At 37.9% G+C, this 24099-nt stretch overlaps 5 protein-coding genes across 5 annotated transcripts; 2 read left to right on the forward strand and 3 right to left on the reverse strand.

Moving 5' to 3' along the window:
• Positions 1-56: 56 nt before the first annotated feature.
• On the reverse strand, positions 57-3098 carry LOC141598745 (ribulose-1,5 bisphosphate carboxylase/oxygenase large subunit N-methyltransferase, chloroplastic). The gene is made up of 6 exons (XM_074418499.1): positions 2156-3098; positions 2033-2061; positions 1320-1531; positions 1123-1245; positions 395-799; positions 57-309 (listed from the first exon to the last, which is right to left on the reverse strand). Exons 1-6 carry the CDS (start codon positions 2608-2610, stop codon positions 91-93), a joined length of 1443 nt encoding a protein of 480 aa, XP_074274600.1. The 5' UTR covers positions 2611-3098; the 3' UTR covers positions 57-90.
• Positions 3099-5342: 2244 nt separating this feature from the next.
• On the reverse strand, positions 5343-6486 carry LOC141598750 (uncharacterized). Its single transcript, XM_074418503.1, has one exon. It carries the CDS (start codon positions 6270-6272, stop codon positions 5652-5654), a length of 621 nt encoding a protein of 206 aa, XP_074274604.1. The 5' UTR covers positions 6273-6486; the 3' UTR covers positions 5343-5651.
• A 1671-nt stretch (positions 6487-8157) lies between these two features.
• LOC141598748 (galactoside 2-alpha-L-fucosyltransferase-like) lies at positions 8158-12234 on the forward strand. Its single transcript, XM_074418502.1, has 2 exons — positions 8158-8652; positions 10607-12234. Exons 1-2 carry the CDS (start codon positions 8373-8375, stop codon positions 12046-12048), a joined length of 1722 nt encoding a protein of 573 aa, XP_074274603.1. The 5' UTR covers positions 8158-8372; the 3' UTR covers positions 12049-12234.
• Positions 12235-13183: 949 nt separating this feature from the next.
• Positions 13184-19588, forward strand: LOC141598746 (uncharacterized). Its single transcript, XM_074418500.1, has 4 exons — positions 13184-13375; positions 15478-15600; positions 18389-18491; positions 18744-19588. Exons 1-4 carry the CDS (start codon positions 13281-13283, stop codon positions 19329-19331), a joined length of 909 nt encoding a protein of 302 aa, XP_074274601.1. The 5' UTR covers positions 13184-13280; the 3' UTR covers positions 19332-19588.
• A 121-nt stretch (positions 19589-19709) lies between these two features.
• On the reverse strand, positions 19710-23117 carry LOC141598747 (mitochondrial uncoupling protein 3). The gene is made up of 2 exons (XM_074418501.1): positions 22393-23117; positions 19710-20378 (listed from the first exon to the last, which is right to left on the reverse strand). The coding sequence occupies exons 1-2, from the start codon at positions 22780-22782 to the stop codon at positions 19836-19838; spliced, it is 933 nt and encodes a 310-aa protein (XP_074274602.1). The 5' UTR covers positions 22783-23117; the 3' UTR covers positions 19710-19835.
• Between the last annotated feature and the right edge of the window lie 982 nt (positions 23118-24099).

The following is a 24099-nucleotide window of genomic DNA, read 5'->3' on the forward strand; positions in this document are numbered from 1 at the left end:
AGTAATTGCTTGTACTCGGAACTCTAGTCGTTTTCTTGTTTCTGGCCTCCTTTATATTGGCACGTTGAATGGTAGTCGATAACAGCAAGGCTATACTTCACCTATCCAAGGTAGCTTCTCTCCTTGTGCACCGCTCAAACCGAGATCCTTGAGCCGCCTCTCTTGATAATATTCATATGCAAACAACTCCTCTTCTCGTTCCTTAAAAAACCCGTCCATCTGCTCCAATACCTTTTTTTCTCCTAATCTTATTCCTACGGCGATGGCAGCCCGTGCACTGAGTTCACCTCCCGCCAACAGCTTCTCATCCTGCACACCACAATCATTTCCAATTCAATTAGTGTCGGGGGAACTTACAACCGTCTAGAAAAATAAACTCGAGAAAAGACGTTACCTCTTCAATGGTTGTGCTGTACCCAGAGAGAGCGGTTTTACAAGCGTCTCGAATCACCTGACATATGAGCTCTTCATTATCAGGGCTAAAAGGAAGTTCAAGATGTCCCCACACTTTGTTACTGAATATAGATTCCAAGATGAAGGCATCAGATCCTCCTAGAGCAAGCAGTCTCAGAAACGGTAGCATCTTTGGCGGAAGAGGCTGGTCTAAAACGACATCAAAGTACGCGGTTTCACCTAGACCGTTGGATTCTGCTATGTCTAGCTTGTCTCCATAAAAGGGGTCTGATTCAGGTATCTCCAGTGTCAGAGTGTATGCATTTCTTTCCGACCTTGTTTCTATAAATCCGTAATCTAAGGCCAGTTCTGCATTGCTCTTCCCCAAATCATACTGTATCATTACCTGTACCAAAAAAAATCCGGTTTTTTAACCAAGTGGTGTTAGTCTAGTGGTAGCCGGGTTAAATCTTGAAACTTGCAGAAATGCAGGAGTTGAGAGGTCCCGGGTTCGACTACCAGCTGGGGCGATGATCACTTGGCCACTGCAGCCCCCGAAAGGGTGGCTTACATGGTCCATGTGGTGGTGCGAGAATGCATGGGCCCGGGGGGATTCAACCCCCTCGTCATCAAAAAAAAAAAAAAAAAAAAAACGGTTTATTGACTTATTGTGAGCGACAAAGAACAGCAAACCATCGACTTTGAACAGATCATGAGAAGAAATGCAACCTGTTCACCAGCCTTCACTGGGACGGGATTCCTCAACGAAAACAAGAGTTCTCTAGAGAATAAGCCGGCTCCCTTGACTTCCCAAGGGTAATTTTCTGCTGTAATACTCTGACTGTGATTTATCTGAATCATCAGTTTAACTGGTCAGTTAAAGTAGAGCTAATTCGAGAAGATAGGATAAGAACAAGACGATTTACCAAGTCGGCTAATGGGATTAGAACAAGACTTTGGCCCTGCAGCCGGGTAAATGCTCTTGATCTTAGCATTCCAAATGCCCAAAAGAAGTCGTCAATGGTTATATCGAAGGGGAAGAGTCTCTTGTTGGGCAGTATTACTTCTTCTTGCAGTTTCTCAAACTCGTTTAATACCAACTCTTTTACACCCAACGTCGTGTTCAGTAACTGGCTTCCTGCCACATATATGCTTAGTAATATCAGAATTCAGCAACACCCTTCACTAAGGGCTGAGGCCTTTACTACCTGAATTGTCCCGACCCAAACTGATCACAAGTTAACCCGACCAGACTGACTCATTTGCCATGTCTACATCTAAAACTCTTCCCCTCGGGCCCTAATTTGCCTCAGGAGGGGTCTCATTCAGGCATCAATACCTATGTGAACTTATAGATACGCGTATTTAATACTCCCTCTGTCCTAATCATTTGTTTACTTTTAATTAATCAGTAAGTCTCCCTTAAGACAGTCTTAACTTAAAACGAGAAAATGTCGACATTTTTTAATAGAAAGTGACCATCTAATGATAAAATGTTATAACTAAAATTGTCACTTTTCAACAATCAACTGATGGTAACATTTTATCAGGAAATATCTACATTTTATCGTAAAATTGTCACATTTTGTCCGTAACATATAACAAATGAGCCAACAAGAAGAAAATATTAACTACTAACCTTGAAGCTCAGATAACTCCTCTTCTGACCTACTCTGCAAAGCAACAACCAAACTTCACTTAGTTCAAGTGTCGAGTATCCAACACGAGTATTTCATCGAAAACTGAAGGTTAAAAGACATACCAATAGATAGTTGAGTTAGTATAATCAGGCAGAATATCAATGTAAGCCTTCCAAGAAGAAGCATCACCAAGTTTCTTCTCTCTAATCAGAAAAACAGCAACAGACACCCAAGGCTTAAGTCCATTACAGACAGTTCCAATCTCTGAAACTGCAACAGCATCAGGATTAATCCAATACTTCTTAGGAACTTCCAAAACGACGTCGTTACGAGGAATGTCTTTCTTTGCAACAAGTCCTAGACCTTCTGAAACAATCCCTGGTCTTACAGGAGACTTTGCTGAGATAATTCCTTTGTCTGTAAGCCAACTCCAGAATTTCTGTACTGCTGCAGGTGGGTCTGTTTCCTGTGGCCTGAAACATTTGATGCTGATTGTTTTCCTGGGATTTTTTATGTGCAGTTTTGGGGTGATTAAGGATGTTGTTGAAGATGGTTTAAGGGTGAATAAACTTGCCATTTTTTAATGTAAAAATAGAGAATTTTGGTGTTGAAGTTTGGGGTGTTCTTGTGGTTGAAGGGTGGGATAAGTGATATGGGCATATTGTGTTTAGATAAGGTTTTTTCATAGTTGATTGGAATATGCCAATATTGCAAGTGATCTAGCAAGAGTAAGAGCTTAATTACAAACTTCACAAAATAGTTAAGAATCAACTTTTATATGAGACGGTATCACGATAAGCTTATTCATGAAGATCAGAATTGAATATGTAATGATGTCACTAGTAAAAAAGTTAAATGAGTATAATAAATGATGTGGACCATAATGTTCATGATAAAAGATTGATAGATCCGAATTGAGATCAATTTGGTGATTTTATTTTCACGCATTTCAATTGATCGATTAAAATTAGAACTTTTAAGAGTTTATAATTGAATTAATACAGAGTAATTTTTATTTACGTAGCGCAATATGGTGGATCTAAACTAATGTTTTTTTGGGCTTATCTGGAATCCCTGAAATAATTCAAGGGTAAATTTTAATCAGGTGTTAATTACCGGGAAAGTTAATTAATTGGGTAATGAGTTCATTGATGATTGGTTTGGCATAAGGGTAATAACTAATAATTACTGAGTAGATGTTTTACTCCCTTAATCATTACCCATGGGGGAGGGTGGGTAATGTATTGCCCTTTCATGGGGGTAATAGATTCAGGAGGTGAATAATTACTCTCATGCCAAACATGGAAAATGCACCTTAATTATTACTCTCATATTCATTCCCCTCATTTTACCCTCTAAGCTACTTGGTTAACATCTTTAAAAAAAAAAAAAAAAAAAAAAAAAACACTTCATGATTAGAAGCAGATGTATAATTCTAACCTCCCTAAGCGCTTGTAAACAAGGTAGAAACAAAAGAAAAAATTATACTTCCGCCATTTTTTCCATTTAGCCTCATTTGCCGTCTTTATGTTCGAAAGTTTTAAAACGCGAAGCAGAATGGAAAATCGGAAGTAGTAGTAAATAAAAGCCAAGTGAATAAGCGCAACAAACAATCCCCTCTAGAACCTTTAATCATGTGTTCATACTCTAAATGTCAGCTAGTGTAGCTGCTAAAATCAATGATTGTATATAACCGGGGTTCTGCCAATATCGCAAGTACACTTGTAGACTTCATGACATCTACTTGTTGTCAAGGAACAATATCACCAGAAATCCATAATCAAGCATTATCAAAGGACAACACTTTTGCACTGTTACCAAATACTCCAGGAGTCGGCAACAAGAAAATGCTACCACAATTGTCATTTCCGGTTGTCCCCCAATATTCAAATCACGATAAAAAAAAAAAAAAAAGCTATAAATTACACTCGGAGAAAGAAGTCTCCTCTGTGATTCATGCCAAGTTGGATGAGCAGGACAATCGGAAGATGGGAGAAACTGGTCCTGCTCTGCTTTCTGAAACTCGGTAATCCCAGAGTGGATGAGAAAGAAGAATTTCTCGGAGACTTCCTTTGTTCCAGACACAGAGAGCGGAGGGTCTTGTTTGGGCATGTGTAGTCTATGCCTACAGAACAATCACATAAGATTGCTAATAGCCCAATACAGTGGATATAATAGGGAGTCGAGGTAACTGTTGAGAGAACATATCCTTGTGCAACGAGGTATTCATGGGTGTCCAACTAGATTCTAAAGGAGCAAAAAAACTTACATGAGACTATCAGGATCAGGGATGTAATGTGGAATCCATAAGAATATTGACTTTTGACATTTGAGCATTCATCTATACAGTAGCATCAAATCACAGGTTATACTATATGAACTAACGGAAAAGTATCAATAAAGATACACTGCAACAGAAAGAAAACTGATCCGTAGTTTTCCAGCAAATTAGCATACTGTGTACTACTTACATCTTGGAAAATATGGCACAAAGTAAGGCTAAAAAGATGGAGACTCCACTCTTAGACCACCTACCGTTCACGCAAAAGCTGCCCGACACATAATCAAAAATTTAATTTGAGTTTAAAAGTTAGAACCCTTCGGGATAGCAAGGTCTAGAGTAACAGACTAACAGGTATGGACGAGAAGCTTTGACAAATGTTCAGCACTTCAGCTTGGAGAGAAATCCTCACTAGTCACTAAACAGATGATATGAACAGTTAATCCAATACCCAAAGACACATCCTTTCCGTTTCTATGAATTGTTTTGTGCTGAGATTTTAGGCTAATAATCAAGCACATACACAAACTATAACTAATTATCAGACTAAGGTGCCAAAACCTGCAAAAGTACTGCCTTACTACTAAAGTGATCAAGCTTAAAACAATGAACACCCTTTCACCAAATCCTCAAATGTCAAGCTGGGCAACTAATATAAACCAGAATCAATCAACAAATGGTGACCATTGTTGAGGAAACTCGAACAATTTCACCCAACACAACTACTTAATCATGGCTCAAAGATGCAGATGATCAAAATGCAAACAAGTACAAAATTCTAAGTAACCAAACAAAATAAAGGTTACGACTTCTATTCCGATCTACCCGTTCATGGATTCAAGTTTAGACACACCATGTAATACCGAATAAATCAGATCATCGGGAGTAGAGCTATGGCACTCCAAGGACGCAAATCCACAAACTTTACAAGAGAAGTACACACCATACAAAACTTCTGCAATTAAAATGTACGAAAACCAAGTAATCAAGTCAATAACATAGATAAAACAATCAGCAAACATAATCTCTGAAGTAAAGTAACTATCATTATCATTCAATTGAAAGATATCAGTATCAATGTCCTTCAAATTGGACAACCAAACTGTTTGAGCTCGACAAAATCGACATTTTCTTATTAACTAACAATGAGCATCAATGTTTCAAAACATAAAAACTTCCCATTTCATAAAGCTTCACCTCAATTGCCTAAATTCCAACAATTGCATCCTCTTCTAACCTCCAAAAGACGCAACCTTTCATCCAATTTCCGCAATTATATCATCAAAAACTCGTAAAACAGATAAAAAGAACCATAATTTTGCTATCCAATTCCCTCCCTAAGCTTTGTCAGTAGCCAATTTCTCAACTTCAATATCTACCGTTTCCTCAATCACCTTAGACTCATCATTCCCCTCCGAATTCTTCTTCGCTTCTTCGCGCTCCAATTCCTTCTTAACCTCCTCATCAGCAACCTTCTCAGCCCTAAGAATTGGTTCATAATACTCAGCATGAGCTTCCATACAGTTCTTCAAATTCCCAGTAATTTCAGCACACTTCTCAACAATGTCTTCCTTATTTTTCTCGGCTTCTTCGACGCAATTTTCCCAATTTATAAATGCATCTTTACACCCACCACCTTTCATAAACAAACAAAACCCACATTCTCCCTCTTCTTCTCCTTCTCCTTCTTCCCCCTCTTTTTCTTTTTCTCCATTGTTTTCTTCCTCATTTTGGGGATTTTGATCTTGATTTTGATTTTGACCCTTTTCATCTGGGTTTGTGGGTATGTCTGATATTTCTGGGATTTGATTATCTAAGGTTTTTGGATCTGGGTTTTGATTTTCTAGGGTTTTGGGATCTGGGTTTTGGGAATTGGGGGAAATTGAGGCCATTGTTGAGGTTGAGGTTGGTGGGTTTTCGGGGTTAGGGTTTTGCGGTGTTGATGAATTAGCTCCCATTGATAATTTTTTAGGGTTTATTATATAATTGAAGAAATTCTAAAACCCTTGATAAACCCAGGTGAGATTATTATTGTGAATAATCAAGTGCAATTGTACAAACGTAGTTGAAAGTTGAACGGTGGAATTTTTTTGTTCACAAAATATGTGTTGATGGAAGTTGAAAAGTAGTGGTATAAATATATTTGAGAGATAACTTGAGAAACAATGCAATGAAAATAGGAAATTGAGTAAATTTGATTATGTTTTATCATTATTTTTTGGTAGATTGGAAAAAAAGAAATTGTTTTGTTATATTATGGCTTACCTATTTTTTTAAATAAAAGTGACAAGTACATTACTCCAAAGTCGACATAAATTAGAAGTTACGATTTTGCGATTTTCCGACTTACCCACAAAACCACGGACCACGGTCTAGTCACTAGTAGACAAGATTGATTGGCCTAGTGTAAGTCTTTATAGTGAGTCGTTCGATTAACATCTATTCTAATAACACTAAGCTCAACTTTACTAAAAGAAAAATATAACTCGATAATAAGCTTACCAACATTACAAAAGTAACTTGCGGGATCTTAGCCAATTTGGCAAAAAAAAAAACAAGAGATAAATGAGTCAAGTCCGAAATGATGTCTTTTACTCCAAGTTGTCGATCCCTTCAATGATACAATTTTTTTTTCCAATAACATGAGTACATCTATTTCCGTTTAATTAGCAACTAACCGTTTAGAGGTGTATTAGAAATGATCTAAATTTGAGTTAAATTGGTGTGAGATCAGAGAGAAAACTTGAGCTCGTGATTGGGTTCATCTCGAACTTTACCAAACATTAGAAAGTCCAAACTCAAAGTTAGCTCGTAAAAATGCTAAAACTCAATCCCAATTCCGTGAAGCCTCTTTTAAAAGATTGTCATGTAATCAATCAATTCTACTATTTATATCTCTAGTGATCATTAATTAAATCATTAGAAAAACTCCATACTCCCTCATATTCTACATAACCTTCCCTATTTCCCTTTTCATCTATTCACAATACATTCCTTATTTCCTTATTTAATAAAAGTTTATACTTATTTTAACCACCTCACCGTCACAACAATACATCACCTCACCCCACAACAATACTTATTTTAATCAACTTACCCCACAAAAATACTTATTTTAATCAACCCACCCACAATAATACCCCACAATACCTTCTCTTTCCAATCACCTAACCCCACCACAATACTTTACCTTATTTTAATTCATCTATTTAATTCTAGTGCCCCCATGAATATGGAGGTTTATCTAGAATAGGAGGGAGTATTTTTTAGTTATTAATCGAAGAGTTTTTCTACTTGTATGGCTACATCCAAGTAGGATTAGTCAACCATGCAGGTGGTGGGCTTGTCCCGAGCAGGTCAAGGGGTGGTCCGTGCCCGCCAGAGTAGGTGAGCCCGAGCACAGCCTGAATATGGGGAAGAGTCGAGGCAAGCTTGGTGGAGGTGGACTCGGGGTAGGGTCAAGGGGCGAGCTTTGGGCGGGTCAGGGTGATAGGCCGAATAGATGAATGCTGAACCCGAGCACAACCCGAATGAGGGGTGGGACCGGTTCAAGCTGTGTACGAGCCAACTATGTTAGGTGAAAAGTGGCGCGATTAGCATATCGGTGACTAATGGGTCGGCTCGGCCCTTATCTATGTGCCTTTGACCACCCCTAGTCCCCTACATCCAACTCAACAATAAATTAACCCAAAGAATAACTTTTTTCACATGAATTGTGAGAATTTGAGTAAATTACAAGACAAAGAAAAAGCACAAAAATGGTTAAACTACCCCATTATTCCCGTGGACAAAGAACAAAAGAACCCCAACTTTAAATCCGTACAAGAAGAACAGTCCATGATCAATAATTGACATTAAAATCATCTCCATAATTCTCACTAATCACACTTGCTCATCGTGCACAACATTTTCTAAACACTCCCACACTTTAAATTACTTAAACAAACATGTATTTCCACCAATCAAAACAACACAAAAAACCCATCTAAATCTAACAATAAATTTCAAATTATACATTTTAATTCAACAAATTTTATGAATTTGAATCAAAAAAACTTATGGATCTTAAGGAATTAAGAAAAAGAATGTCACCAAAACATCAAGATCTTAATTCTAATATTATTAGTTCAAGAAATCAAACAATTTCAACTTCTTTTTTATCTTTGAGTTTTTTTGCTACTAATTTAACTAAAACATTTTCTGCCCTTTTAATTATTTTACCTGTTTTTGTTATTTTTGCTGTTATTCATCGACACCCAACTCAATCTGATCGCATTTCTTCATTTGCTGATGCTAGGGTTTTGGATTATAAAACCCTGTCCAATTTTGAAAATCATGGTAAAGATTTCAACTTTCTTGTTTGTTTTAGGTTAATTTGATTTGGGTTTATGTTTTTTTTTTTGCTTGATTTTGTGAATTTGGTTTTGTTTTATTGATTTTTAGCTGTTTTTAGAGTGTATGCTCTTATTATAATTATGGTAAAAATGTAGACTTTATCATTTGTTTTAGTTTAATTAATTGGGGTTTTTGTTTTCTGTTTGATTTTGAGAAATGAGGTGTGTTTCATCAAGTTTTATTTTGAATTTTGGTTTGATTATTAGATGAGTAAGACTGCTTACATCCGACCCCCTTATCACGCAATTTGCGAGAGCCATTGAGGCAATGGGGCAATGTTGTTGTTATTGTCGTGTTAGATGGGTAGGTGCTGTTTTATAGTATATGATCCCATTTTGGTAGGGTAAAAATTTGAACTTTATTGTTGTTTTAGGTAATTTGTTATTGGGTTTTCTGCTTTCTGGTTGATTTTGTAAATTGGGTTTGTTTCATCAGCATTTTTGTTTGATTATAAGATGGGTAGTTGCTGTTTTAGGGTTTATGATCCCACATCAGGGCGTAAAAATTCGAACTTTCTTATTTGTTTTAGTTTAGTTTAATTGGGATTTCTGATTTCTGATTGATTTTGTGAAATGGGGTTGGTTCACTGACTTTCCTGTTGGATTTTGCTTTGATTATGAGATGGGTAGCTGATATTTTAGAGTTTACGTTCCGACATTGCCAATCTTTATCATCTGGTCATATTATTTAGTATTTGGCCTTCGATTATGCCTAGTTTTCTGGGATTCAATGATGTCGGCATTTGGCAAATGATTGATGTTGGAAAGTTTGTGAAAGATTATAGTATGAAATTTTTTATGATATATTTGCAGCTGATCTACTGTAGGACAGTAGTTTGATTTAGATTTTCTGTGGGTTGAACATTGCTTTCTTCCTTGATGATGTAGTAGTAAGCTAATCGAGGAACTGCCATTTTCCTCTTTATACCTGCTCAGCTACTTGCATATAGAATTTGGGAAAATTGTGAGGTACGCTGAGTGTACCACGACAATACACCTTAGCCAATGAGAACGTTTCCTTAGTTCGGTTTGCAAAATTGAGCTGACGGAAGTAGAGGGGATGGAAAATAGATCCCTCCTTCTGGCAAATTATAATCCTTCCAATATAGCCTATATAGGTAGGTTTTGGAGACAATGGCACTGTCCGTTTCCGGTTTCCTTTGTTTCCTTTGACTCCATTGCTCTCCTCTCCCCTTCCCTTTTCTTTTTCCCTCTCCCCTTCCCTTTTATTTTTCCCTTTTTGTATCCAAACAAAGTGTTAAAGTTGGTGAACATATCTCTCTGATGGTTGACTAAATTGTTCTTGTTGTGTAGAATAGGTAAATAGCTTGATTAAGGCTGTCTAGATTGGACATCACTCTCGTCGTGCAGGGTAACCTCCATTACAATTTAATAAGATCCAAATTAGTACAAATAAGGTGAAATATGGGGGAAAGGGAAGGGTAATCTTCAGTAGTCATTACGTCATGATTCAGTAACGCGTTGCATATGTCTAACACCACTTGCCTCTCTATAAGTAGGAAGTCTAGGAACCTTTGAGGCATTGTGGTAGTGTTCTTGTTGTATGGCACGTGTGAGCTTGGCCAGTAGCCATAATGCCTGTATACGTACTATATAGTAATAATTGTTCACTATGTTGTAGATCATCGGTGCTGTTTGCTCTCACGTATTATATTGTTTCTCACTTGAGCACAGTACATGACGGCTGACGCCATAGTCAATCGCCTTGTATTTTTTTCACCAATAAGTCAAGAACATATGAAGTCTTTTTCTTAAGAACGAAAGCATTCAAGTGATAGACTTCTCATTTTATTCACAAGTCATGCAACGTTGCATTCTAGCAGAATTTGATTTTCATCTCTCTTTTGAATTCACGTAATCGCTGAATATATCTGCAGATCGGGTTGAAGTCCCTGATGCCAAACTTCTCGGTGGACTTTTATCCTCTGGGTTTGATGAAGCATCATGTTTGAGCAGATACGAATCTTATATGTACCGGAAGGCCACATCTTTCAAACCTTCTGGTTATCTTCTTTCTAAACTTCGCAAGTACGAAGAGCTACACCGTCAATGTGGGCCGGGTACACAACAATACAACGAGGCTTTGAAACAACTAAAGTTTGGCAACACTACCGCTTCCCCAACTGAGTGTAACTATGTTGTTTGGATGGCATTCAGTGGCTTGGGGAACAGAATCTTAACAATATCGGCTGCTTTTCTCTATGCTCTTCTCTCAAACCGGGTACTACTTGTTGACCCGGGTACTGACATGAAGGATCTCTTTTGCGAACCATTTCCAAGTACCTCATGGTTTCTTCCCGGAGATTTCCCGTTGACCAATCAATTCAAGGATTTTAACCAGGAATCTCCTAAATGCCATGGTTATATGCTGAAAAACAAACATCTTAATGCTTCGGCTGAGTCAATACCGCCGTATCTGTACCTTCATTTGGGCCATGATTATAATGACAATGACAAGCTTTTCTTCTGCGATGACGACCAGAGTATTCTCTCGAAAGTCCCATGGCTGATAATGAAGACCGACAATTACTTTGTTCCTTCTCTTTTCTTGATTCCGTCTTTTGAGCAAGAGTTATTCAAACTGTTCCCCGAAAAGGTTACCATTTTCCACCACTTGGGCCGGTATCTTTTCCACCCGACAAACCAAGTTTGGGGATTAATCACAAGGTATTACAACGCTTACTTGGCCGAAGCTGATGAGAGAATCAGTATCCAAATTAGAACATTTGAGGACGGACCGGGTCCATTCCAACACGTAAAGGACCAAATTAAGTCTTGTCTATCAAAGGAGAAGTTACTCCCTGAAATCAGCAAGGATGAGTCACTTGTTACTTCATCGAAGAATAAAAAAACCATAGCTGTTCTCACGACTTCTCTAAGCGCAGGATACTACGAGACCCTGCGAGAGTTATATTGGGAATATCCAACCGTTAATGGAGATATGGTCGGTTTTTACCAGCCGAGTCATGAAGGGCATCAGCAATCCCAAAAGAAGATGCACAGTAGGAAAGCATGGGCAGAAATGTATTTGCTTAGTTTGAGTGACAAACTCGTGACAAGCGCATGGTCAACCTTTGGCTACGTAGCTCAAGGCCTTGGCGGGTTGAAACCATGGATTTTGAATAAGCCGGAGGATGAGAAAACCCCAGATCCACCATGTGTTCGGGCAATGTCAATCGAGCCATGTTTTCATGCCCCTCCCTTTTGGGATTGCAAGAAGAAGACGGGTATTGATACGGGTAACCTTGTACCTCATGTGAGGCATTGTGAGGATATGACTTGGGGACTTAAGGTTGTCGATGGTCGCGAAGAGCTGTAGATTAGATTATTTTGATGTTATATTAGCCATTGTTATATTGTTTTGTTAATTGTATCATTATTTCTTTGTAATATTTGTGCTGGATTCCATTTTCAGCTTTGGTTGTCTACACAAGTTCCTAATTTTTGGAGTAGAAGCTGTGAACTGCGACCATGTATTTGCAATTTTGAATTTCGTGCTACAAAAGATCGCGAGTAATAATGGTGTCTTCAATGTTAGCCGTTTCTGCAGATTTCAACTAGCTTAGCTCGTAAAATTATAAGAGGTGGTGCGCATCAAAATCGCCCTTGTGGGCTGCTCCCTTTACACCAAAAAAAATCGTCGGTTCATTTTTTTTGTTGTGTAAAGTGAGCCACTAAGACATTTTTTCCGTGTATCCTAGTTCCTACGGTTACTTAATGCTTTGGCGCATGCTAAGATAAGATTCTACGATATCTAAAATTTAACGTGAATAGGACGTGCCTCGGTGCCTACACTCGGAGTGACCTATCAAAACCTATCAAAAGTCAAAATTGACCCGAGATCTAAATTAAATAAACAAAAAAAAAAAAAACTAGAATCGACTCAATTTGAAATGATTCATAGTTTCATCTGATTGAATCAACTCGAGATGATTAATTTAAAATATGAATTTATCTACATTACAAAAGACAAAGACCTTACTGAACTCGACGGGAATAACCATCCTACCGGACATAACATCATCCGAGTTATAATACTCCCTCCTATTCTACATAACCTTCCCTCTTTCCTTTTTCATCTATTCACAATACCTTCCCTCTTTCCTTATTTAGTAAAGTTTTATGCTTATTTTAATCACTTTACCTCACAACAATACCCCACAATACACATACTTTATCTTATTTTAATCATCTTACCCCACAACAATACTTATTTTAATCACCTCACCCCACAATAATACCCCACAATACCTTCTCTCTTTTCAATTATGTCACCCAACCACAATACTTTAACTTATTTAATTCAAACACCCTTAATTCCCGTGCCACCAATGAATAGGGAAGGTTATCGGGAATAGGAGGGAGTATGAAAAATACCGGATATAGATTTATCCGGATTCCCGACCCAAACCGTGCCTGACTCGAATACCCGATTGCAATTCAAGACCCAACTTCAACCCCAAATCACCCAAAACAACCCAGTGGAAAACCTCAAAGAAAAACACAGTAGAGAGAGAAAGAAAATCAATTGAAATCACAAAAAACGAAACGATGTCGCATATGAAGGGTGATTTGCTTACCAGAACCACTAAACTTGTGAAGGGTTTTGCTAAAAGAGAGCCTCTTTGGCTCAAACCCATGCAAATGTTGTCTCCTTTTTCCTCTTTTCTTCAATTTTCAGCCATTTTTATGATTTATTAACATGTTTTTTTGATGCCATTTTATTGTGTTTTGTTAGTATTTTTTGGGTTTTTGATGCATTTGTTGATTGCCCATTAATTGTGTTTCAGTGTTTGATTTGCCCAAATGATTGCTTTTTTATGTTTAATTGACAATTTGACATGATTTAGTTTTGGGTTTGTCTTGGTTGTATAGTTGAATTCATGAATTTAACGGTTTCGGATGATGATTCATGTTAGCCGACCCCAAATCATGTTGGGGCTAACTATCTTTGGTTGTTGTCGGAGCCGGCCCCAAATGTGCCATTGTTACTATTTGTTAACATGTTTTAATGCCATTTTTATTGTGTTATTATTAGTATTTATCGGGTTTTTGATACATTTGTTGATTGCCTATTATTTGTGGTTCAGTGTTTGATTGCCAAAATGATTGCTTTTTTATGTTTAATTGACAATTTGACATGATTTAGTTTTTGTGTATGTCTTGGCTGTATTGTTGGATTCATGAATAAACGATGTCCGATGATGATTCATGTTAGCCGACCCTAGATCATGTTGGGACTAAGGCTCTACTGTTGTTATCGTAGTTTTGGGTATGTGTTTGTTCTTTTGTTTCGGCTGCGCAAGTTATCTGTCTGTCTTTTTATAGTGTCAAAGATTTAATTTTGTTGGTATAGTCTTTGCTTAAATCCGACCTCCCTTTATCCCGTGATTTGATTTACCTCATTAGGTACTGGGGTAATGTTGTAGTCTCTGCTTTATTTAAGGGGACGGTTAGGAATTGAAAGATCTATGTCGGGAGAGGATTCGGAGTATGTTGTTGTTAAGATAGGCCGGTGATGTTTGTAATTGTGCTTGTGCCAATGAAATTTAAGCTATCTAGGAAAGGTATATATTCTTGAAATAAGGAAGAGCAGATGGCCTATGTCGAGAATGTGTACTACGGAGTATGATTTTTTGGCGGAGAGATTCTTTTGGTGTAATGTAAAGAACTTGGTGGAATTTCGAGTCGTTTAGGAATTATACACTGGAGGCCTAGGTAAATGACTTATGTGTTGTACATACCAATGTATAAGACGCAGAGGTGGACACAAAGACCATGTGTTGATCATATGGATTTTGTTTTTCAGAAATATTTCTTGTTCAAATTGGAAGATTGCTTCACGTTTCTTTCTTTAGTTCTGAATTGTGATGGAATAGCAAAAAGGCTCGCTAAACTGGCGCTCCTCATTTTTAGATGGAAGTAGCACTTTCTTGATTCAATCCTCGTTGCTAATTTTGTTATAAGTTGTGGAAACAGCCTCTCTGACAATACAAGGGTTAAGGTTGCATATATTCAGTCCTCTCTTACCCTACTGTTAGTGGGAGTATTTGAATCACAACTTACAAAGATAATAGTGTTATTGTCGTTGAAAGTTTGAGCTCTTTACGCTTTGGTGCAGCTCAGGTTATGCTGCAGTGCAGATAGTGCATAATTGTATAATATGGTTTTTAACCCTTTGTGATTCGATGAAAAATTGCATCGTTATGTCCAATTCTTTTGAGAATCGCCTTATATGTCTCAAACTCTCATGTTCTGTTTCATACTCCCGAAGTATGAAGGCCACTCTTTTTAACTTGATTCAGGCAAATTGTGCCTTCCCCAATGATTGTGAACGTGTGCTTCTCTGTTGTGCTTCTTCTTTTTGTTTCAATTGTGTCTATAGTCACTCCATTAACAATGATAATAACGCCGTTCACTGTAAAACGTGTCTAGTTCCTTAGATCAATGAAAATTTGTTAGCTCTCCTTCAAGGAACCTGTTAATGAAAGGACCAAATTGCACGAGGACTTGTAGAAAGACAACTTGCTATAGGATCTTAAGATATTGATTCGGTTGTCCAGTTGTTAAGATAGGCTTATAAAGTATACTCCGTAATAAACTTCATTGTTTTGCCTTTTAAATGTCTTATGTTTAATTCTTCATTAGTTATTGATTCTTAATATTCTGATTAATGTTCGTTTAATTTTTTGCATTAGATGGTCAAACATTCGCTGATACGTTACTGATTCTTTATGATGATGTCTAGGTCCCCTCCTCCTGTGTTTCCTCGCGCCAATGGAAAAGTCAATGTAATCACCCTTCCTGAAGATGCTTATGTAAAAAAATTCTACGAGAAGCATCCGGAGTCACAATATGAAGATCCTATCAAGTATGTCTTGTTATGTTTCTATATTATATGTTTCTTTCCGCCTTCTTTCCCATTCTCATTACAGATTACTCTTCTTAGAAAGTTGCGCCAACGGTAAGAAAGAGTTTAGCTGATGCAAGCCAATGATCCTAAATGCTCTAAAACATGCTAATCCAGAGCAATGAGATTTATTCTTTTTAGTGTAATTTAATTAAAATAAGAAACAAAGTTGACTAAATGAGAATTCCGATGGCAAAATTATAAGGATCTTGTTTTGATGTTTTTTTAATGTTACGAAAATGCGCGGTTTACCCAAAATGGCTAAATTTTGTTGGCCAAATCATGGAAGTATAATCACACTAGAAGTTGCTGATGAAGTCTCAGCTCGATGTCAACTTATTTAACTCTCACAATGATGAAGAACGTGTGTTTGAGACTTTGAGCGTGCATCCAAATTGAATGTGGTTTTTGTCTTTTTAGTTTTCCCTCGGAAGATCAATCAAACTCAAATTTGTCTTGCTGTTTATTTTGAAGCCGTCTCAAATTTGTGCAGAACTAATTACTAATCTCTCTGTGTTTTTTATCGTCATCAACCCCCTTGGCTTCTCCTTAACCATTTTATGATCATCTGGTGACCAAGTCAGATTAGTACAAGTGACAAAGTACTCACTAATGGCTGACCACCTTTCGTGTTTCTGAACCTCTTGTTGGATTCCTTGGATTATTTAAGTTATCCTGAGTTCGGAAATCGAGGTTGCCACTTCGCGTTGGGCTTTGTTTGGACGGATTTGGAGGGTAATAATCTCATTGTTTGTTTATTAAGCTGAATTGGAGGGATTCTTATCCTCTCTATAGTCTATAAACTAGATTAAAATCGTTTCAACATATGAGAGATTTGGAACGAAAGTCACCACTTGCCTTCCCTCTCCTCTTTCCCCTTCCTTCCCAAATTTGTATCTAAACCAAATGTTAAGCTTATAGATGCCCATTTTTACCGTCATTTTCACACAAAGTAGGATAGGTGGTTTCAAATTGTTTGGTCTTGCAAACTTTTAGTTTTTTTTTTATTTCTTACACTTTTCATTTTCATAAAATCCATCGTCAATTTCTCTCGTTGTATTTACCTTTCCATTACTTAGATGTAGGGGTCATTTTTGCAAGGCTGTGTTATTTTTTCAGAACCCCATTTTCAATGTTCATATGAGTTCTACTCTCTATCTTTGGTCACGAACCAACATCTCTGAAAATTGAAGCACTCAAAGTCGGTGTATGTCCTTGATCTTGCTGCATACTCTTACTCCCTTCTCGAGCTTATACTTCTCCCTTTCAGCTTTTTCTTGCTGATTCCTTTCCTTTTTTAAAAAACCAAACTTACCCTCTTCTATATTTCTTCTTTCACCTTATGCTCCTCAATTCTAAGCAGGTACTGATAGTCTGATATGGAGTTTGTCTAATATTCATGTTTAGCACTAGTAACTTCTCGCCTTCAGTTTGTAACAGACAACCAATAGCTCCTTTATTTTCTTATGTTTGCTTCTTCCATGACTTTTAGGGTGTGTTTGGATTGAAGGATTTGAAGGGAAAAGAAAGGGAGGGAGAGTAGGTGATTCTAAATCCCTTGTTTTGATAGCAAATGGGAATGGAGGGAAATGGAGGGGAAGAGATTTGGAGGGATCCAATTTCCTTCCTCCAACCCTAATCAAAATCTCTCCACAATAGGCAAGATTTGGAGGGAAATTGTATCCAAACACCCACACCCCATTCCCCCTCCCCCTCCCCTTCCCTTCTCTCCCTTTCCCTTCAAATCACTGAATCCAAACACACCCTAAGGGTGTGTTTGGATAGAAAAATTGGAGGGAAAGGGAGGGGAGGGGGAAGGAGGGAAGGGAAAGGGAGAGAAGGGAAGGGGAGGGGGAATGAAGTGTGGTTGTTTGGATACAATTTCCCTCCAAATCTTGCCTATTGTGGAGAGATTTTGATTTGCCTTGGAGGAGGGAAATTGAATCCCTCCAAATCTCTTCCCCTCCATTTCCCTTCACCCTCATTTGCTATCCAAACAAGAGATTTTAAATCCCCTACTCTCCCTTCCTTTCTTTTCCCTTCAAATCACTCAATCCAAACACACCCTTAGAGTACTTAGAGCCTATAAACTTGTCCATATTCTTTGGTACATCAATTTAAGTGGATCGTCTTTTTCTTTTGCCTTTTCCCTACACTTTCCGCTATTTTTTATTTTTTTTTCTGTAGTCGTGTTTCCCACTGGTCTACTCATTTCACATGCAAAAATGTCAAGTTACTAAGTTAGTCCAGCCCTAATATCTGTGTGTTACTGATGTACACAGTTTTAGATTGAAAATATAATTTTTTTTCAATTTCATAAATGTTTACGATGGTTATCTTAGACTGACAATTGGCTTTGTGTTGCTCGGTAGAAATCTTTTGAATCTCCCATGACCGTTAGATATTATTACTTTCTTGTGTCAATGCTACCAGGATGTGTCTCAACATCCATAAGTTCCAATTCTAAACAACATCAGTCTATGTTGATCTGTAATGAACATTGCGTTTAGAATTGCATCGCTCATTCGGTTTGGTTTAGTAAGCTACTTTGCTTTATTCCATTCAAAAGTAAAGACTAGTGAATCCTTTGCTCTATTATAAATGGAAACGTCACTGTCTTTTCATGCAGCATTGAAATGTAATCCCATTTCACAACCTTTCTATTAAAGCGAATATGTTGATTTTATCCTGATTTACTAAATTGCTAGGCAATAAATTTGTGGTTTGTGATTTTATTCTTTATGAACAGGCTTAGCGGTTTCAATCCTGTTCCAGCTCGTATTTTTGCTTCACGGGTGCTAGAATTGAAAGAAAAGGGAGTGGGAGAGAAGGAAGCTATTGCTGCAGCAGATGTACGGTTATTTATATTTATGTTACTCGTATTAATTTTCAGTTTCATTCCCTTAGGATATCCCTGCATTGATATATACTTGAACCAATTAAGAGTGTTTTTACGGGGGTCTTGTATGAGACGCTCTATTTAGTGAGACCGGTCAAATACCTTTTTATTCCTCATTTAATTATCTGACCAAATTGATCCGTCGCACATGTAAACCGGTCTCATATAAGTGTGTGTGTGTATGTGTGTGTTAATTTGTCTCCAGATGGAATATCGAGCAGAGAAAAAGGCAAAAAAGCAGGCGTACTCTCGCTTAAAGAAAATTTCACGTGATCTTGGCGAAAAACCCAAATCTAATCCATATCCCAGTGCCGTCAAGGAGATACAGGCAGAGGAGCGGCTGTATGTCCGTGAACGTTTCTTCGATCCTCAAATACTCGATATGGTGAGGAAAGTCAAAGAGGAAAAGGCTGCTGAGATGCATGAAAGGTTTGGCGGGGACAGGTCTGGAGGGCAACAAAGGTTTGGTGTGCAGGACAGGTTCAGAGGGCAACAAAGGTTTGGTGGGCAGGACAGGTTGGGCGGGCAACAAAGGTTTGGTGGGCAGGACAGGTTCGGAGGGCAACTAAGTTCTGGTGGGCTGGATAGGTTGTTAGGGCAACAAAGTTCTGGTGGGATGGACGGGTTCGTAGGGCAACAAAGTTCTGGTGGCCTGAACAGGTTGTTAGGGCAACAAAGTTCTGGTGGGCTGGACAGGTTGTTAGGGCAACAAAGTTCCGGGGGGCAGGACAGGTTCGTAGGGCAACGAAGTTCTGGTGGGCTGCTAGGCGGTATTAGTAGGCAGGGCAGGTAAGGAGGGCAAGATAGGTTCGGGGACCAGGAAAGGTTGGCAAGACAAAGCTTTTAACTCTGCCAAGTCTGCATAGCCATTGGATTCCATTAAAGCGAACTAGATTTCTTATGAAATTAACTGAAAACTTTTCTGTTTTGTTCGTCAGTATTTTTTTGGCACAAAAATCTATATAAGACGGTCTTACATGTAAGACCAATGCATCAACTATACAATTCAATGAGGAATACGCGAGTAATTAATTAGTCGCGATTGTTTATTTGGTTGTCTTTATTAATACAAGATTTGCTTCTATTCGACCGAGTACTCAAATTATACAGAATTAGCTCCCTTCTTGCAGCTGAAACATTATGGAATTACAGTGTTATCGAAGTAGTTCTTAAAAAAAGCCGCCTTTAACTTCATAAACTGCTACAAAACGGTTTGATTAGCATTAAAATTATTGGAGTAAACTACGAGTAAGAGGGCAGAACCAGCTCAACTGAGTCGTAAACATTCCGGTGTACGTCAGAAAGAAGAGAAGCCGGCAATGTGCCGAAATTTTTCGTAAGAGACCCAAAATACAAACTGCCAAGGACCAAGCCTAGCCCATGTAGGAAAGAACCCTTTCCATAATGCTCTTCCTCCTTCAATCTTTACCGTCTTAACCAAACAATCATAGGAATTTTTGTACATCATCTTACCTTCTTCATTTGCTGCTTGATTCATCATTCTCGTTTTTACCACATCGGCTGGACAGCTCAGTGTGGTAGCCGATAGACCAGAAATGATCGAAGATAGTGTGTGGGCGTATATGTTATCATCAGCTATCTTGTTCCTGATTACAAAATGTTTAGCGTGATCATAGCACGCTAACTCCCCCATGTTGACTAGAAAGGCTCTCTGCACATTTGGGAACACCCCTCTCCAAAGCCCTAGGATTCCCTCGACTTGAATGATCTTTCTTAGGGCATCAATTGGGCCGGAGTATCTGCGCTGTAGACCTTGGCTTGCCCGGGAACCATCAGCTTGCAATCGCACTTTGACTAAATCGGCTGGACTTGCCACCACCTGCAAGCCTGAGGGTATGAACTTAGGTGTTGATAATCTTTACGTGCAACATTAACACCAAACGATGATGACATAAAGATCATCAAATAGCACACAGATACATCTATCATAAGACCATCATTCAAAAAAGCCTAAACAAACAGTAAAAAAAAACCCAGAAAAATCAAGTTGACCAAATTATGGAGTAACATATAATGTCGAGATGTCGTCTCTATATTCTTAGACGTGCTGGCACATTAATGTCGTGCAAAACTGAAGAACAGTGACATAGTTTTGATATACAGCTCAAAATTCAAACCAGATTCAGTCGTCTCTAAACTCAACAATGTACTAAACATGACAATTTGAGCAGTAATATTCAACCAATACATGAATCAACTATAGCCTTTCCTCAACATGTGAAATACACTCCCACGAACTGGACGAGAGTATGGGTTTACACAGCGACATTGCATCAGCGGGGACAAGGAAAAAAAGAAAATGACTGACCTAGCAAATTGTCAAGAGCCAACAAATATTCCTTAAGGTTTATCCACAAGCAATCCATTAGGTTCAAAAGCAAGGCTACAATGCCCCCCACCTCAAATTTTCCTCTTTAAAAAACGCGGAGGTGATTAGTAGCCTACTTGATCTCCACATTTTCCAGTTGCCAATTTCATTTGGAAATGCAAGAATTTTTTGAAGATTTGGGCTTTGTTCGGAGAATTGGTTTGGGTGGGATCAATAGTTGCAGCGGAGAAGGCCTACAAGCAAAAGTGGAGGGAAGGGGAGGGGAGGGGGAAGGAGGGAAGGGAAAGGGAAAGGGAGAGAAGGGAAGGGGAGGGGGAATGGGGTGTGGGTGTTTACATACAATTTCCCTCCAAATTTTACCTATTGTGGAGAGATTTTGATTAGGCTTGGAGGAGGGAAATTGGATCCCTCCAAATTTCTCCCCCTCCATTTCCCTCCACCCTTATTTGCTATCCAAACAAGGGATTTTAAATCCCCTTTCTTTTCCCTCCAATTCCTTCAATCCAAACACACCCTTAGTATTACATGAAGTATCAGGAAAGCTGTGAAGGTTTCTAATTTTCCACAGTGACATTGCTTGATCTTTATGGATTCCACTCTCCATGTACTAAGGGAGAGTTGAGTTTGTCCTGTGGAATCGAGGATCACCTACTAACTAATTACATCGAGCTAAAAATGAATAAGGGAAACAAAGTTCGTTGGCATTGTGCTTATGGGGAGCTCTCACGTCTTCTCCCGAAGGCTTATACCATTATACTACAGAATTCCTTCAGATGTAGCGCCAACCATCCCTACTCATTTACATAGCCTCCTTATACGGAAGTATCACCATATCCCAACAAAATAAGGAAAAATGACAATTAGCTCTATCCGAAAAACGCCTTAACCTCATTCAGTCATTCCTTCTACTTTTCCTGATTCACTAACACAACTGTCCATGACGAAATTGACTGGATTCATCATTCAGCTTTTTCCAATGCCATTACAAAACCCTCTTCTCTACTCAATTACCAAAACTGTACTCGGTTTTTAACCGATCAGCAATACGCCAATACATAATACTCCCTCCATTCATTCCATTTCTGTACGCTTGTTCAAAATTCTCATCACATATCTTTAACAAACGTATCGAAATGAAATGAATGTAAAGACTTACTACAGAGTATTATATAAGATCAAATGGCATTAGCATAAAGTATCAGAAGACAATTAACCACATCAAACAATCAGAAATCATCATCAACACACAGACATTCAAAATGTTAAATCCCAGTTCAAATAATCAAAAGCTACAACAATCAAAACAAAATTACAGTCTTTTAATATACAGAAGTGGTACGATACTTGACTCGTCTGAGACAGATAGTGTCTTAAATGAGAATTTGTGTTTTAACATATTAGCACCCAAATCAAAAACTCAAATCAATCAAAAGAATCAACCTTTACAACAAACCCGTCTTAAGTTAAGACGGTCTTAAACAAGAAATGGCGAAACATTGAATACCTGAGCAATAACCCCAGATAACCCACCAACAAAAGCCTTAGAAAAAAGAGGAACATCACCATCACCATTAAAAACAACAAGAGAATTCCTTAATTGTTCATAACCAACAATTCTAATAGGAGTATAAAACAAATGTCTAATTAAAGCAGGTGATAATCCATTGTATAAACCCAGAAAACCATCATTTTTAACAATGTTGAATGCTACTTTGAAAGCATTGGTGTTTGACAATGGCGAATTAACGGAATTAAGTGAATTTATGGGGTTATGGAGTTGAAGTCTTGTCTTTGTTATGTCAATTGGGAAGGTTGCAGTTTCAGCTGCCATGGCTGAAAATGATGCTACCATGATCTTTTTGTATGTGGGTTCTTGAGTTTTGGTTGATTTCATGGTTTTCTTGGTGATTTTTATGCAAAAATTTAATCTTTTTGTCAATTGAATTGGTATTTTGATATAGAAATGGAGTTTAGGCTTGGACTCGTGATCATGTGGATTAGGGGTAATTGGGTCGATTTGTGTTCGGGTTTGGATTGGGTTAAGATTGGCTCGGAATCTGAGCTTAAAGGTCGAATTTGATATAAATTCGTAGAGCTTAAAAAATTTAAGTCAGGGTTTGGGTTTGATTAAGAAATAGGTTAATGCTCGTTTTTATCATTATTTTCAGGATGAGGAATCTTATTTGATTTTTAAAAAAAAATACGTAAATAATTGTTTTATGTTCTTAATCGCAAACAGGCCAAACTACCAAATTGGTAAAAAAAGTAAAGGTCATTTGCCAAATTGGTAAAAAAACTATAGATTGTGACAAATTGGTAAAAATAGTGAAGATTTATGACAAATTGGCCAAAAATGTTGCATCTGTCTCAAATTTCTTTTTTATTCCAAATAAATTGACAAAACTACCCTTGTTCAAATAACTCGATTTGAAGAAAAAATCTCATCCGTAACTCGTCCTTTATTCAAATGTTGCACAGCCAAATAATCGATTTCGCCACGAATGACTCGTATGTCGTAACTTATAATAATATTAACGTAATTTATTTTCGCAGTACGTATTTTACTCATTGCAGTACTTTTTACCCATATTTTTCCATTTGCATACCCTCACATAAAAACACTCTAAACCTTTTTTTTTTGGACATAAAAACACTCTAAACCTAATTCTCTCTCAATTATTAACCATAAAAACATCTAAATTACAGATTTAATTTAATGATGGATGATAATTCGAAAGTGGTACATATACTGATGTACTTGATTCATTAGTTGCAATTGTTGATGAAATTAATAACGTCTTTTATGTTTTTAAGGATTTTTTGTGCTTTATTTAGAACTTCGTTGTGAGGGCAGTATGTTCCAAGGGGGCAGGTAGAGGAAGGGGCTGTGTCGTCGGTGCTGCGAGGGGATGGTAGAGTCGTTGGTGATCAGGCGAGAGAGGATGGTGGGTTGCCGAAGTCCGGCGAAGAGATGGGGGTTGTTAAAGGATGGTATAAGGATGAACGTATTATGGAGGACCGGAGAACGCAATACATTTTTTCTCTCTTTCTTCTTTTTTTGCACAGTACACGACATGATTTTTTTGGGATTGGAAGTGAGAGGGGTAATTTCGTCAAAAGTGTACTGTATGGAGTAAAATGTGTACTGCGAAAATCAACACCCCTTGTATATATAAAAATGCATACGGATTAGGGAATATCAATATATTTG

This window comes from Silene latifolia, chromosome 9 (assembly GCF_048544455.1).
Source record: "Silene latifolia isolate original U9 population chromosome 9, ASM4854445v1, whole genome shotgun sequence".
Taxonomy (NCBI): domain Eukaryota; kingdom Viridiplantae; phylum Streptophyta; class Magnoliopsida; order Caryophyllales; family Caryophyllaceae; genus Silene; species Silene latifolia.

Excerpts from the sequence above, each read along its gene's own strand:
- LOC141598746 (XM_074418500.1), top strand. The coding sequence starts at position 13,281 with ATGTCGCATATGAAGGGTGATTTGCTTACCAGAACCACTAAACTTGTG. Across the intron at positions 13,376-15,477 it reads TGGCTCAAACCCATGCAAAT|GTCCCCTCCTCCTGTGTTTC; the intron begins GTTGTCTCCTTT and ends GATGATGTCTAG. Across the intron at positions 15,601-18,388 it reads CAATATGAAGATCCTATCAA|GCTTAGCGGTTTCAATCCTG; the intron begins GTATGTCTTGTT and ends CTTTATGAACAG.
- LOC141598750 (XM_074418503.1), bottom strand. The coding sequence starts at position 6,272 with ATGGGAGCTAATTCATCAACACCGCAAAACCCTAACCCCGAAAACCCA.
- LOC141598748 (XM_074418502.1), top strand. The coding sequence starts at position 8,373 with ATGGATCTTAAGGAATTAAGAAAAAGAATGTCACCAAAACATCAAGAT. Across the intron at positions 8,653-10,606 it reads GTCCAATTTTGAAAATCATG|ATCGGGTTGAAGTCCCTGAT; the intron begins GTAAAGATTTCA and ends ATATATCTGCAG.
- LOC141598747 (XM_074418501.1), bottom strand. The coding sequence starts at position 22,782 with ATGAAATCAACCAAAACTCAAGAACCCACATACAAAAAGATCATGGTA. Across the intron at positions 20,379-22,392 it reads TATCTGGGGTTATTGCTCAG|GTGGTGGCAAGTCCAGCCGA; the intron begins GTATTCAATGTT and ends TCAGGCTTGCAG.
- LOC141598745 (XM_074418499.1), bottom strand. The coding sequence starts at position 2,610 with ATGGCAAGTTTATTCACCCTTAAACCATCTTCAACAACATCCTTAATC. Across the intron at positions 800-1,122 it reads CAGTGAAGGCTGGTGAACAG|GTAATGATACAGTATGATTT; the intron begins GTTGCATTTCTT and ends TTTTTGGTACAG. Across the intron at positions 310-394 it reads ACAGCACAACCATTGAAGAG|GATGAGAAGCTGTTGGCGGG; the intron begins GTAACGTCTTTT and ends TGTGGTGTGCAG.